A 16,207-nucleotide genomic window follows, 5' to 3' on the forward strand; every position below is an offset into this window, starting at 1 on the left:
ACGGATGACAAAATTAAAAAGATCCATTTGGGGGCACCACATTTTGGCCTCTCACAGAGTGCCATATTACAAAAGATAACCAAATCCATCCTGTAAGAGGACAGGTGCAGAACTCTCCTTGCATCTGCTGCTTACCTCCCCATGAGTTGTGGTATGGGAATTAGTTGAGAAAAATAACTGCCTAGGGAGGATAGAAGGCGCAGGTGCATCTTTTCTTGTTAAATCAGACTATGCTACAATTTCCAGGTCCTGACTGCAAATGGGACTTCCTAGTTTGAAGCGTTAACTACAAAGAACATTCAATAAGCTTCTTCTAAGCCACCTTTGAATCTCAGCAGCACTGTTTCAGAAAGAAGCCAATTAAAGTTATGAACACCTTACCGATTTTTGTGTGCACACCACCATGTCCCCCCCCCCCTTTTGAATTGAAGATTTAGAAATACCTGCTTACAATGATCAGAGCTCCATGTTGCAACAGAATCTGGGGTTTTAACAGCTAAACACTTATTCAGATCCAGCAAATACTGACTTGGTTGCTATTGCCTGACCTCAGTGACCACTTTGGGTGCTAATACCCATCTCCTGCAGCTTGACTGCATGAGGCACTGACATTGCTCTTCCACTGCTCTACCACCTCTTTGAGCAGCACTGTTGATTTTTGGAATCACTTCAAAAGTTAATGAGAACATGCCATGTTCTAGCCACTGTTGAGAAGAGGCAATAAGGCAGGGTTTCTTTCCTTCCAGAAGCAGGGCAGGGTTGAACAATAGCCTCACTTTCCAAGAATAGGATAGATTTTATAGTTTATCCTGCTGCATCTTAAGCTGATTCAGGCTCCATTAATAAACCTTTCTGAACTGCAGTGGGGAAAGAGTTTTCCCCGCAGCAATGCTTATCTATTGGAAGCTTTACATCTACCTTCTCAAAGATTTGCTCTGTTGGCAGCTATTATTTCTGGACAATCACAAAACAGAGGAATGTTAATTAAAATCTAAACAAGAACAGTATCACATCTACATTTCCTGTCTGAATTATGGTCCCAGCAGATCCATTCCCAGCTGCCTGCATTTGTTAAAAATGCCAAACAAAATTGTATTACTTACTTTAAACTATTTATTCTAGTTTCTGTAGCTTCCGTTAGTTTCTTTGTTTCCTCCTTCCACCGGTTTGTTGCTTTCTGTTGAGCTATCAAGAGGCGTCTCAGCTCAGCAGTAGACTTTCGATGCACATCTTCCATCTCTTTCAAACGAACTTCAGACCCATGCTCTTTTATTATATGCTCATTCTCCATTATGCTTATCTATAGTAAAAAAAAAAGTAAAATAAGTTTAAAGCCTCACATTAGTTCACGGTAGTTTTTGTCTTTTGACTAAAGGACTGAAGTTTGTTTGTTTGTGTGCACATACTGACAATCAGGCTATATCTATCTGCAAAAGATTACTGGACTTTTATTTGTGGATATAAGATGAAAGAATACATTTCAGAATGAATAACTAATTTGATTGAAAAGAGAATGCAGATTGTCATGCTTGGATCACCCATGATGAGTAATAATTGTTTCTAGGTGTGCAGATCTTTCATCCTTTACTCATTTCATCACTGAATGCTTGAATCTCTGCAGTAAAAATTCTGTATGAAGCCCTGATTTATCTTTTAGGTATCAGAGCAAAAACTTGAGGCTGTCCCCAAGTCTCCATCCAACAACAGCTAATTAGTTCTGCCAACTATTACGCGAACTCCACGTGTAAAGTGCCGAAGTGAGCAACTGAAGGGCAATAACCAACTATGGAAAGAAGACAACAAGTTTATGTGTAACTTTGCTGCAAAGAAGAGAAAACGGAAGAGAACAGAACGGAAGAGAAAGTTAAGGAATTAGAGGCAGATGATAAGAAACAAAAAACAGGAATCTTCTCTTACAAGCACAGCATATAAGAGAAGTAGGAAGAAAATGAAAGGGATAAGCAATAGTGGATCTGAATCATATCAAAATTGAGGTTGGTAGAGTTGCATGTACAAAATGCTCCTGATCCCTTTTTTTAAAGTGATGTCAATAGGCTTTAGGCCCAAAATCCCCTTGCATTATATTGTGTTGTGCATTTTCTAGACATTTAGGCTGTATATCTCTCGTTATAAAAGAAGACTAACATGTTAGTCTGTTTGCATTATGTATGATTTTTTAAAAAGTTTTTGCTGTCTGGAAGAAAATTACTTGATTGGGAAAAGAACCAAGTGGCACGTAGTTATCCAGTCCTCCTAACTACTGCTTCCAGACACTGGAACATTAATGGAAAAGTCAGTTGTGTCCATATCTTACATAGCTGGGTTGACATGTGGATAAGAAACATTATTATAGTTGCAAAAGGTAATTTTAGTATATTTTGAAAAACACCAAAGGAGCGAATGGAATACAAAGTTAAGGAATATTAAACTATGGTGATAGAGCTTTCGTGAGAAATTAGACACCCTGTCTGTTTCCTTGTACACAGATTTCTCCTTTCATTGAATCTTCAAAGATGTGACATCAAAAATAAAATACCATATAAATGCAAATACCTTTAATTTTGCAGCTTGTTGTGCCTCCACAGCCAGCTTTCTCAATTCTTCCATTTCTTTTTGAAACTGCTCGTTCTCTTGCTGGAGTTTTAGGCGCTCTTCACTGACAGAGCCACAGTTTTTTCTTTCAGATTCCAGAATACTTTGCAACTTGTAAATCATTTCCTGACCACTGTTTCTCTGTTCCTCATAGCTTGAAGTCAAGGAAGAGAGGAGAAATTCACAAACAATACTTGGTAATCCATTATTGAATGGAAAGGTAGGATACAAATATGTTAAACAAATGCACAGAAATTAATATATTAATTAAGGTGAATGCATAATACATACAATGTTCAGTAGTGTGGAATTTGAATGATCAAAAGGCTTGGCAACTAAAAAGCGAAGTATTCCCCACTAAGTTTCATTTTTTTTGGTATGGAGCCTCTCTGCTTAGAAGGATTTCCCTGTTTATTTCAGTTATTATATGGGAAGCTCTGGGCATGCCTTGAAACATTCTCAGGGCTTTAAATGAGAGCGAATATGAAACACAGCTAGACAATTTTGGAGCAGGTTACATGAATAACTTTTTTCCACCAAATAAGCTTACAGCTGAGATAATTCTTGTTGACCTTTCAAGGTTTCATAAGGTGGCAACAACAATGAGTGTCTCTTCCATTGCAGCCCCCTTCTTCTGGAAATCACCTGCCCCAATATTGGTTCAAATATTGCTTTAAAGCTGCAGTCTTAGAGACACCTTCCTGGGAATAACTCCCACTGAGCACAGTATGACTTACTTCTGTGTAAACATTCAGAGGGTTGCACTGCACATCATTTAGCTTCATAACATTTCAGAAGACTATGAGAAGGTACTGAACTTCATGGTGTACTATTTTAAATATGAGCCTTTTCATCTTCACTGTGATGTGTTTTTTGAATGCTATTACAGTAATTGATAGTATTTTTTGAATGGAAGTACTGTGCTATGATGTAGGGAGGATAATTTGATTAAACTTGATATTAGTAGAAGAAATTCAAACTGTGTAGGCAAATAAAATTATTCCTGCAGTTTTGCAGCTACAGCAAAAGTTATCCTAGTTAGCTTCAAGCCTAGCCTAAGGGATAGGAATATATTACCCCGAAAAAAGCCTTTACCAAGTTACAAGTAAAAGAAGGACCTTCTGTTTTCTATAGTCACAGTGCTGCAGGGCCTCCCTCACAGAGCATAAGTTATAGTGAAACCCCTGTAACAATGTGACTCTTTTCTATTCAGTTGTAATAGGGGGAAATGCTTTGCAATTCCTTCCTTCTTAACTGATCTGAAGCATGATGCTGTCAGCAGCAATAACATTCTAAGAGAAGTGTACTCTTCTTATAAGCATTCAACGCTTGTACACACGCACCGTGACGGGTTCTGTGAGATCAGAAATAGGTTGGCTTCAACAGCATCCATGACAGCGATATATGTATTTCCTTAAATTTGTGTCTTGGAGAAAGTTTATCTAAGGCTTCTGCTTCTGAGAGATTATATAGGGCTGGTTCTACCTGCTGTATGAAGCCATACAACATGACTGGCTTCAAAGTTTTGAGTATTTCCTTTTGTTGCTTTCATTTACTAGCACCACTTTTATATTGCATACTCATCATTGTTTTCAGAAAAAGTCAAAATTAAAAGAATCCTTACTTGTTCAAAAAGCACACGCTATAATGATAGGTAGTGATCTGAACTCTTGTATTGCTTCATGGCTGACTTTAATGCCTCCATGAACTTTACTAACAATAAGTACACACTTGTGTAACTGTTATACAGTCAGACTCATAAGTTACGTGTTTCATGTTACTAAGCAACTGGGCCTAGATAGTAAAATCTGCCTGTTTTTATCTTAAAAATTGGAAAGAGACTGAGTGCCCACAGATGATGAGACCCTGGGCTGCAGTCTGCTCAGCCCGTATGTAAATCTGGCACTGATGAGCAGGAAGAAACCAATGTGAGCATCATGCTTCTTAGGGTGGCCATACGTCCGGGAAAAGCCAGACCTGTCCTTTTGCAGGGGCCAATATGCCCACCTGTGCAGATTTTTTACATTTTAAAGGAAATATCTGGGTTTTGGGGCTTAGTCTGCTCTGTATGCTCAAGTCACTGCCAGCCCAAGCTGGGGAAAGAGACCCATGGGAGCTGTGGTGGCGGTCCTGTGTGCTTATTTCCACAGCTCAGGCTGTCCTCTTTTTTGCTCTTCAAGATATGGCAACCCTATCTAAGTTTCTGCTCTTCCTTCTTCCCCTCCAGTATGACAGAGATTAGTTGCACTTTCCACAAAACCTGACTTGTTATGCATGACACAGAGATCATAGTTTAAAATGAACTCTAGTTCAGTTTCATGACCCATGGTTTGCAGCTGGTTTGTTTAGAAACTGGCCAAACCTTTCTTGAAACCACAATTTCTGGTTTGCACATGATAAGCCAGGTTTCATGGAAAGTGAAATTGTGCCAAAATCCTCTTCCTGGCTGCCTGAGAGAAAGGGTAGAGCATGCAACCCCAAGATTCCCAGCAGCTCATTCATGCTTGTGCATGTGATGTTAAACCAGGGTTTTACATAACATGAAAACATGGACAATGGATATAAAAACAAATGACAAAAGTTTCAATTCAAGGGACTTTCCAGTGAAGTATTACTGAATGAATGTCAGTATTTGTTTATAAGTAAATAGTGATTACTTACTTCATTTCAAGTTGCTTAATTTTGTTTTGTGCTGTTTGTAGACTTCGTTGCAAATCATCTTTGGCTAGTTCAGCAATGAGACACCTTTGGTAAAGCTCTTCTAGTTTTCTAGAATCACCTTCATTTCCTCTACCTTCACGGTACACCTAATTGAAGTGTTTAAAAAAGAAAATTCAGGTAGATTCTTGTAACAACAACCACGCCACTGGTGTTACACAATCAACCACTTTATAGTTCATAGTTTAAATTTCAAGATAATGGAATTTCATTTCTACAAACGACTATCCTTTTCCAATGGAAATCATCCCAATACCTATTCTGTTATCTTTCTGGCTTCAGACAAGAGGATTACAGTGGTACCTCGGGTTACATACACTTCAAGTTACATATGCTTCAGGTTACAGACTCCGCTAACCCAGAAATAGTACCTTGGGTTAAGAACTTTGCTTCAGGATGAGAACAGAAATCGTGCAGAAAGCGGCAGCAGGAGGCCCCATTAGCTAAAGTAGTGCTTCAGTTTAAGAACAGTTTCAGGTTAAGAACGGACCTCCGGAATTAATTAAGTACTTAACCCGAGGTACCACAATACTTTACCCAAGCTTTTCATAGACTATTTAATGTATTAATTTGATTATAATTACTAGTATGGTTGACTCAGTTAGGATATGTGAACTGCTTTTGCTGCTTTTGATTGCTTTTAGCCCATTTTTAGCCCATTATCTGCTGCTGTTGGTTTTGTACTGATATTTATTTCTTACAATTTATTATATCCCACCTTTTAGGATACAAATCCTTGCAAGTTGGCTTACAAGAAACATTAAAACAAATAAAGCTCTTCAGCAAATATCAATATACTATCTATCTATCTATCTATCTATCTATCTATCTATCTATCTATCTAAAATATATTGGCTGGGGACAGCCAGCCAGATGGGCAGGGTATTATTGGTTTTATTATTATTGAAAGGCATGAGGATCCTTTGCCCAGGGAAGCTGGTGGTAGGACCTGGTAGGGAGTAGATACCTCAGCTGGAACAGACTGAGGTGGTTTCCTGCTTCCCTCTCTCTCCTGGAATTATATTTTTGTTAAAGTGGATTTTACCTTCTTGTGATCTGCCAAGCAGAAAGGCAGCATAACAGACTTTAAATAAATTGTGTGAACTGCTTACCTGTAACCCTCATCTCATCAATCTGTATAATTTTTTGCTCATACTCCTTTAAGGTTAGTTGCATTTTTCACCTAGTCTTTTAAATGGGGGTTTTCTAGAAGACAAATTATAGAGAAATGCTCTTTCACAGAAAACAGCTTCTGTAGTCAGAGTAATTACTTTCCTTACAGAAACAGCTTATTGCAAGAAGCAGGATGATGAATGCATGGAATCTGCTCTGCATATAGAAATCTTATATCACATAGCTAAATCTTGCACTTAGGCCTTGCACATGGAAATTCATGTGGCATTTTTCTTTCATTCACTGCCCTCTGGACTGTGGTCATTTTTATTTTTGTAATTCACTGTTAAGTTAATCTTAAAAATGCTTTATGAAAGTTGCAGCAAGAGAAACAGAGCTTAGATAAAAGTGATTTTTGGTAACAGATTACACCCATCTTCTAATTCTTCAATACTTTTTTCACCATTTCATTGGGTTTTAGTTAAACAAAGGATACTGTCACTGGATGGTTCATGGAACTGTTGTTTTACTATGAGTAATGACATATAAAAGCTACTGGTATCTCATCTATTTGCTCATCAACTCTAGTCTGAGTTTCCAAGTGATGGTATACTGCTGAGGCTAATGTGAGGTTCAACATTCCCAATTCAAAACTGAGCTCTGCCTTGAATTCACAATTTCTAAGCCCCAGCACCCCACTCCATATCTGAGATATAGGAATAATATAACATACTAAAGCAACACTTAAGTGGAGCAATTCTTATTGAACTCAATGGAGCTTACTTCAGATACATAGGGTAAGGATTGTGCTCTGGGTTGTTGTAAGGATTCTATGATAATGGGCCAGTTCAGACATCATAAAATATGGTTTATCATGATGGGAATGAGCCATATTAAGCCTCTATGCATTCCACCCTTCCCTTTCCTCCTCCACTTTGAGAAGGAGGTAAGTTTTCACTTCCATTATTGACTAACCACACTTCTAAAGTAGACTCTAATCTGTATTGAATCTTAAATATTGTTTCTGAAAACAAATCAGCTTCTTAACCCATGATTTCAAGTTGTTTAGAATAACAAATCACAGTTATGATTTTTCACAGTTTGTAGTATATGGACGAAATGAAACTATTCCTTATAAACAACAGATGTGCATGGTTCTGATATCCCCACAGAAATGCCAGAAGAACAGAAACAAAGAAGCAAGAGAGCCCAAAGCTTGCTATGGCTTGATGCTGTCATTTTGAACCATGGTTCATCGTGACTGAATCTCAACACTTATTTCCATGGATCTAACTCACTTCCCCAATACAGAACAGTGCCCTGAACATTTCTGCAGTTCAAATGAAATCCACGATAAGCATGAAAGTAACTGGGGGCAGGGATAATGCTTGATACTAAGACACATGTTCTGTATTCTCTCCAGAATGCATTCTTGTTGTACTTTAACCCCCTCCTACTACCAATTATCTTCCCTAATTCTGTTACGCATTCCAGGCACACAATAAATTCCATGATGCAACCTTGATCAAATTTGCTCTGCATTCTTGAGATACACATTCTATATTGTGCAGCCTCAAAACATCAAGCCACATGAAACAATCCAAATTCTGGAGAAAATCTGTTTCCAATCTCTGGACTGGCACAACTTACATCTCCTCCCAATTTCTCAAGGATATCGGGAGAATCCTTTTCTGACAGACAATGGCCTACACATTAACTTATTATCTCCAGAGACAGCTGACCTATATCTTTATAAGCTAACCAAAGAACTATGCTATGGGTTAGCCAATGTAGATGCAGCAGACTAGACATTCCTACCTCAACAATAACTTCGTATTTACCTCAAAAAGGTTCCAATGTTTTGTCCTCTGTCTATTGTATCCCACATGCAAATATTAGAATTTTCAAGACATATAATCTTAGGTATTGGCATACAGATACTCATAGTACATACTAATACATGAAAACTACTATGGTAACAGTTTTTCACCTTCTCTAGCTCTTCTTCCACAGTTTGCCTTTCTCTAGCACTCCGCTCAATTTGGATCTGCTTCTCTTCACATTCCTACCACAGAAGCAAAAGGCAAGCATTAGGGAGAAAAAGGAGCAAACCATATACAAATGTAACTCTACTTGGCAAACAATGCCAGGGTTGAGTCATCTAGCACCTGGTATGTGGAGTAAGCACAAACATCACTCATTTTAAGCTTCCTTTAAGTCTTCTCTGTCTTGCATTTTCTCTACCTATAAAACAAGTCACATATACACTAGTAGTTTAATCTTAATCAGGTTGTTCTGTTGGGACAATAGTTTTTGAAATATTTATAGCACTTGTAGCAAATTAACATACAAGTAGCTTGTCATATACTTGATTATACACATGATTTTGCTTTCTCTAACACACACTCAGAAAGTCATGATTGGAACTCACAATGTATCATTGCTTCCAAAAGAGGAAGGAAGAGTTCAGAACCACAATCACAGTGTAGAATTTGACATCCTCATTGATTTTCCTTTTTAAAATATAAGTATGTCATATAACATACTTGCATATAACCCCTTGTAGAGAAGAATGACAGGTGTACAAGGCTGCTTTCACAAATTATGAAAAGTTTATTTTTTGCATTTCTTATATTTGTAGATTGAAAGAGTAAGCTACATTGTCTATTGTATATGTGCAACTTTAAAATGCTTCCTTCATTTCCATTGCTCTTTATCTGAAACTTTGACCATTGATAACCACCACTCCTTTTATATCCAAACTTCTGAGAGGTAAGTGCAGTTGCCTATGCAGTGAAAGTGATGTCATCCCTACACAATTGTGAGGTATCAACAGAGTTGGGCAAACTTGAAATGACAAAAAAATAGTTAGGAAGAAAGTCCTAAGGGGGAGAGGAACCTCAAACCAGCCCAAATGAAGAATGGGCAGACTCAGTGGCCATTTAATGCTGGTTAAAGGTGGAAAGGAAAACCCTAAAAACTAGGTGGGAGAATGAAATCAGGAAATGTGGAGGAGGGCATAGCTGACTAACACTGAACAAAAGCATTCTACATGACGTTTTGTTAGCGGATGCTGAAAACAGTACAGCAAAGGTGTCTATAATATCAATGGGCAGGGAGTTCCAAAGTGCAGGTGTTGCCAAGTCAAAGGATTACTTCCTTGCAAGTGTGGAAAGAATGTTATATGCAGTGGCGTAGCGTGGGGGGTGCCAGGGGTGCCGGCCGCACCGGGCGCAACATCTGGGGGGGGGGCGCGCTCGCTGCCTCCGGAGTCGCCGAAGAGCCTCGGGCGCAGGCTGTAGCGGAGCCGCATGTCTCGCGGAACCGACGAGCTGTGCGCGCGTCCGGGCTGAAGGCGCCCGGCAGGCAGCGGCTCTCAGCGCTCGCCGCGGAGGGCACGCCAGGCAGCCCCTCCTCACAGCCCCGCCTCCGCCGGTGCTGCTGCAGCTGCTGGGCCGTTGCATTTTCCTCGCCTCTCTGCCCCCCCCTCCTCCGGGCAAGCGGCATCGTTTGGGCGGCAGCGGGGGGCGCAAATTACTTGCCTTGCCCCGGGTTAGGGGGCGCAAATTACTTGCGTTGCCCCGGGTGCTGACAACTCACGCTACGCCGCTGGTTATATGGCACTGTAAAAGTGCCAGTTCCACAGACTGAAGCACTCTAGTGAGCATGTACCTCTATGATATTCTGGAACACTTTAAAATATGTGAGAACTGCTGTTGTAAGTTTTTATTATAATGGTTTCATCTTTTCCTGCTGGCTTTATTTTTTTATGGTTGTTGGTAGTCTTTTTGTTTTGGTTACTAGAAGCAATCTAGAGAATACTTTATTATCAGGTGCCATACTAATGTATTAAGTAGGTTAGAAAATAAGCAAAATAAAAATACAATGCTAGAACAAAAAAATTGAAAGGGATGGGGGGGGGATATTCCACAAAAATTTGCAAAGTTGGAGGGAGAATGGGGGCAAAGGGAGAATTAAGCATTTTCCCTCACTCCTTTATCTCTTTATATCCCTTAAATGACTCTTTCTATTCCCCTGTTGAACCCCTAATCCCTGTTTACCTCAGAATCCACAGTCAGGGAGGCACCTATATTTTAACATGACCTTGCATCCAAGTACAGGTACAGTTTCCCTGCCCCCGCCACAAACAACACTCCTTTTATCTTTTTCATCTTCTGCAGAACCTCCTTAAAAGCACAAGTAGAAGCTCTGATGAGCAGAGAGAACCTTCATTTTTAGCTTTTTCCTCAAAAAACCTTACTACCATGTGAATAAAGAGAGCTTGCATGAAAACTTGATAACAAAATAAAATGTTCACATATGTAGTACTTTGATAAGAATACACCAAAATCCACAAATATTGTTGAGACTTTAAGACTTGTTCTAGCATTTTGAAAAAGATAAAAGTTCTGCACCATTTAGTCAGATTCAGAAACAAAAGCATAAATAGTGATCAACTACTACCACCCAGCAACAGCCATTGCTGAATTTTTTTAATGAAGACTCTGATGCTTCATTTTAATAATAATTTGACAGCAACCCAGTCAAAAACAAAAGCACTTTTAAGCTTAACTTATTTCAGTGGGATCTGAGCTTCTTTCCCATTACTACTGATGAAATCCATGGGACATATGCTATGCACAACTGTGGCTAAATTTTCCTTTTAGAATTTTCCTTCTCCCAATGTATGTGACACAGCAGAAATATTGAATTCATGATACAATTTACGTCGCCCCAAAAAAGTTTAAAGGCAAAGAACAAGCAATTCCAGTACAACCTAAGACATACCTTCTGGAGTGCATCAATTTCTTCTGCTAATCGGGATATCTGAATATTGCACCTTTTCTTTTCATTTTCTACCTTTTAAAATATATATATATGTGTATTGTTTAGTATGCAATGGTTAGTTTTTCCAGTCATACAATGCACCATTAGAATAAACAAGAATTAAATTTAATTAAATTGCTGCTTGCTCATCTTGTCAACTGATTCCTGGCCTGATTACAATAACATAAATATAAACATAAACATAAACATAAACATAAATAAACAAGCTAGAACAATACAGTTAATCAAACATCAAGAGAAGATAAAATATATCACAATTTACATGCAAGATAGGCCCTGAACAGCTTAGGTCCATTCTATTTGAGAGCAAATCTCCTTTTGCACACACACACCTATTTACTGCCAACTCAAGGAAAGTCCTCTGCACTTACACCTATGACGTGCAACAACATTCCCCTAGAGATTACTGCAGGCAGCCACCTGGAGTATTGGTGTTCCACTGTTTGGTTAGAACACACCCATTTGTGGCAGTATGTCTGAACACTGATTTTGAGTACTGGGTTTGTTTGAAATTCTGGACATCTTAGTATTTGTGTATTTTAGCATTTTATTGTTTGTCTTTTCTTGTTTTATTGTATTGATTACTGTTTTTGGGAGGGTTGTTTTGTTTGTTGCTATGCTACGTATTTTTAAAAAATGCTATGTGATCCTCAGATGAAGGATGGTATATAAATTAAATTTAATTAATTAAATAAATTCTTCCCATAAATTGCTCTGCAGTTTTATATAAATGTTTTCTCCAATAAATAAAGTTTTAAGCACAACTCACTTCCTTTCTAGTACTTGAAGCAGCATCTTGAAGCAGATGAGAAAATGCTTCCTTCATATTTTCAATCTCCTCTTCTTTTTGTTTTGCACATATCATTGCCTAAATGGGAAATGAAATGAATAGTCCTTAAAAAACTAAGTGTATTCCCTGTTGAGGACAACCAGGTAACAATTCAAAAAATTAAACAGTTACAAGACCATGGTGTTCTAGTGAACAGAAAATTAACGAACTCTAAAATGCACTTTTCCAATGAGTTTTAGTATATTTCATATTTCTACTTGTGCGTCACTCCTAAGTTAACTGTATAAGTAAAGTTAAAGGTACCCCTGCCCGTATGGGCCAGTCTTGACAGACTCTAGGGTTGTGCGCCCATCTCACTCAAGAGGCCGGGAGCCAGCGCTGTCCGGAGACACTTCCGGGTCATGTGGCCAGCGTGACAAGCTGCATCTGGCGAGCCAGCGCAGCACACGGAACGCCGTTTACCTTCCCACTGGTAAGTGGTCCCTATTTATCTACTTGCACCCGGGGGTGCTTTCGAACTGCTAGGTTGGCAGGCACTGGGACTGAACGACAGGAGCACACCCCGCCGCAGGGATTCGAACCGCCGACCATGCGATCGGCAAGTCCTAGGCACTGAGGTTTTACCCACAGCGCCACCCACATCCCTAAGTTAACTGTATACTATGGATTTTTTACACCATGAACTAACTTTTGGATTTCTCATATAGTGACAACACAAAGAGAGAGTTCCACATACACTTAGATTGTAAGAAAAAATGAATTTGGCATACCTGAATTTTCAGGCTAATTAAACTTATGATCACGAGCCAAAACTAATGCTGAACCAATCAAGAGACAAGAACATGTAGACATCTTAAAAAATTGTCTAGTAGCAGCTTAGAGAGCAACTAAGCATGTTCTGGGTATAAGCTTTCATGTGCAGAACATAGTTGGTCTCTAAGGTGCTACTGGACAATTTTTTTATTTATTTCAACTGCGTCAGACCAACACAGCTACCTACCAGAATCTAGAATCTAGATACAGTATCTGTTTCTCAACCAACCTTCTTCTGAGTTTAAACAACTGCATTCTCAAGAGACCTTTCATTTTAACATTCCCATAGCTGAGAGATCCAATCTAAAAGTCCTTCCTTCCATTGGTGGAGCACAATAGCAATATGTATATGATCCAGTTCTTCATCACATTTTCCCCTTGTCCTCCATGCCCTTTCTTTGTGCATAATTCTCCCACTGACAGCTCCCTTCTTCTCGTAGCCTTCCTCTTGCATGCAGAGGACAGACTGGATCATCCCCCTTTTCCATATCAGAGAACATTATGTTTAGTTTTTATTGTCAAAATACAAGTATAGTACTTCAAAGTTATAAGAAATTGGTTTCCCTCCCAAAATGAAATGGACTTTAAAAAATCTGTTTTTTAAAAAAGAGTATTACAGACTATATTTAAAAGTTGTTTGTCTCTAGAGTGCTACACTTTAGAGTTCTATTTACTATTGTACATCATACTAGCAAGATGGTTCAGAATTGACAGAAAAAATTACACTAGCTTTATACAGGTTATGCTACCTGAACTGCCTTACTGGTAAACATATATGCCCTAAGATTCAATTTTTAAAAATGCTAACTATGTGATGTCACAGGCTTAAAATACATGACCCAAAGGATGATCCCTAAAATGGGAGCCCCAATGAAACATCCCAAGTTTTATTTAATGTTCAAGTAAGACCATTGCTCTAAGAGAATTCAGGCACTTCTGAAATGCGTACTGTGTCTGGTGGAAGTCACTTTTCCTGAAAGTGCATGATGAAGACTGTAAAAAATGATAGTATTACACAAGACACAATTTGCATTATAATGCTTAAAGTGTGTGACTACTGGTCAGAAATACTTACATTATTCAGACATAATTGAATGTATGAGGTGGCTTTAAGAAGGCCCCTTTTTGAACAGGCTGTTCAAAATTGTAACCTCTCACTCATGTTCTGGATTATTCCAGCTATTTCAGAAAAAGAACCAGAGTGAATATTCAGGTATGGAGAATTGGTCCCTTGGTGCTTTGTTTACCTGACTCTTTTGCAGATTAGCTTCTTCTAAGAGTTGGATGTTCTTACAAGCCTCTTCCATAGCATCATTCTTCTCCCTTTCTATAACAGTGCACTTCACAGTCAGCTCTTGGATTTGTTTTTCTAGGTTTGTTTTTTCTGTTCTTAGCTCTTTTAAATCTTCGGCAGCTACACAAAGCCTGCATATCAGAACAAGGACCACTTAACTGATTGAAGCCAAATCTAGGATTGAAACTACATTCAATTGTCAGCTCTTGTAATCTAGAGAGGACAAGGTTATATGAATTTTCATTTGCCACATTTCACTATCTTGAAGTGATTCTGAAGGTTACCGTATTTTTCGCCCTATAGGACACACTTTTTCCTCTCCAAAAATGAAGGAGAAATGTGTGTGCGTCCTATGGGGCGAATGCAGGCTTTCGCTGAAGCCTGGAGAGCGAGGGGGCGGTGCGCACCAACCCCTCTCGCTCTCCAGGCTTCAGGAAGCTATCCGCTAGCCGTGGGAGACGCAGGTCTCCCATGGCTAGCGGAGAGCTTGCCTGCACCCAGAAGCTTGGGGTGTGCTGAGCTCAGCATGTCCCAAGCTTCGGGTTTCGCGCAGTCCTCCGCTAGCCATGGGAGAGCTGCGCGACTTCGCACAGCTCTCCCACGGCTTGCAGATAGCAGCCTGTTCTGGGGGCTGGGGTTGGGGGAAGCTCGGGCTTCCCCCGCCCGAACCCCACACCTGGGGGGAAAATAATTTTTTCCCTTTATTTCCCCCCCCCAAAAAAAAACTAGGTGTGTCCTATGGGCCGGTGCGTCTAATGGGGCGAAAAATACGGTAGTTTTCAGGAGTTCAGCAGTTTTTCCTGGCAAAGTGACAAGCTCTTTCAAATTCAGATCTCATGACTGATATGTACATCTATGAAACCTTTTGCTATAACACCATGCTATAACTGCCCTTGATAATTCTTTCAAAAGATCAACAACTCAAAGAAAGCTGTCTGTGGACAAACACTGGCTCCCTTGGCCTGAGAGCAAGATGAGCGTCGCACCCCATAGTTGCTTTTGACTAGACTTAACCATCCAGGGGTCCTTTAACTTTAGTGGCCACAGAATTCTGACTGACTTGGGAGAATGGGCAGGGAATCCAGAAACTTAGGATGGGAGAGGGAATAGAACAGAGTATCCTGGAAATGGGAGTACTCCAAATTACAACATTTTGATGCACATCCCAGTTGTGGTTTTGTATTCTGGTTTGCTCACTGATCACATACAATCATTTGTTAATTTGAACTCATTTAAAATAATCCTCCAAACTATGGCCTAGATAGAGGTTCTTTTCTGGTGGTTTGAAAGGTTACCTGAATTAAGACTTAACAGCAAGCTTCCTGTGGTGTCTTATATATAATGTAAGAAAGGCTTTATTCAGGAGTTCCACCAACTCACTAATAAGCATACTACTCAATTCTAAATGGAGGATATTCCCAACCTAACGCTCAGCGCCTGGTATAAATTGGTCCCATTCCTGAGGACCCAAACCTGTACATTAGGATCATTCTGTATTAAGATCATTCTGCTTTTATTAACAGTAATTCTCAGCACATAAACTCTTTTCACACATTCAAATGGAAAAAGCAATTTGTCAACATGTATGATGGAGCCAGCTAAGAGATGGCAACAACAAAAAATGAAGGGCAAAGCTCTAAGAAACTATTAAGAATGACCTCCCAAGATCTGTATTATGTTGCTCTAGGATTAAAAACTATTCTATTGATTTAAATTCAACTTATTTCCACGTAAGCATGCCAAGAAACACATCCACAACACCAGCTTAACACTCCCCTACAGTGACAAGCATCAGATTCAAAATTAAAATTTAGCATGTGGATTGCTTTGTGGATACAATCAGTGCATGCAAAAAGACAATACCTGGTATAAAATCCTGCATTTAGCAACCAGGGGTGCATGCATAGTGAACTTTCTAGATTGGATTGGGATTTAACATTGATTGCCTCTTTCAGTATGGACTGGAGCAATGCCATCTTCTCCTTTAGCAACCGGTGGTGAGTTTCTACAAATTCAACAGAACCAGCAATCTGGTTGGC

General features: G+C 39.4%; 1 protein-coding gene across 5 annotated transcripts in view; it reads right to left on the reverse strand.

The window, feature by feature from the left end:
• Window positions 1–16,207, reverse strand: part of SCLT1 (sodium channel and clathrin linker 1) — a 43,009-nt gene that overhangs the window by 7,986 nt on the left and 18,816 nt on the right. For all 5 annotated transcript variants that reach the window (XM_082237659.1, XM_082237660.1, XM_082237658.1 and 2 more), the window contains 7 exons: window positions 14,122–14,299; window positions 12,041–12,139; window positions 11,212–11,283; window positions 8,414–8,488; window positions 5,254–5,399; window positions 2,554–2,746; window positions 1,104–1,300 (listed from right to left, as the gene is read on the reverse strand). In XM_082237659.1, coding sequence (XP_082093785.1) covers window positions 1,104–1,300; window positions 2,554–2,746; window positions 5,254–5,399; window positions 8,414–8,488; window positions 11,212–11,283; window positions 12,041–12,139; window positions 14,122–14,299 — 960 coding nt within the window. The remainder of the gene's footprint in view (window positions 1–1,103; window positions 1,301–2,553; window positions 2,747–5,253; window positions 5,400–8,413; window positions 8,489–11,211; window positions 11,284–12,040; window positions 12,140–14,121; window positions 14,300–16,207) is intronic.

This window comes from Podarcis vaucheri (genome assembly GCF_965113315.1).
Source record: "Podarcis vaucheri genome assembly, chromosome: 9".
Classification (NCBI taxonomy): Eukaryota; Metazoa; Chordata; class Lepidosauria; order Squamata; family Lacertidae; genus Podarcis; species Podarcis vaucheri.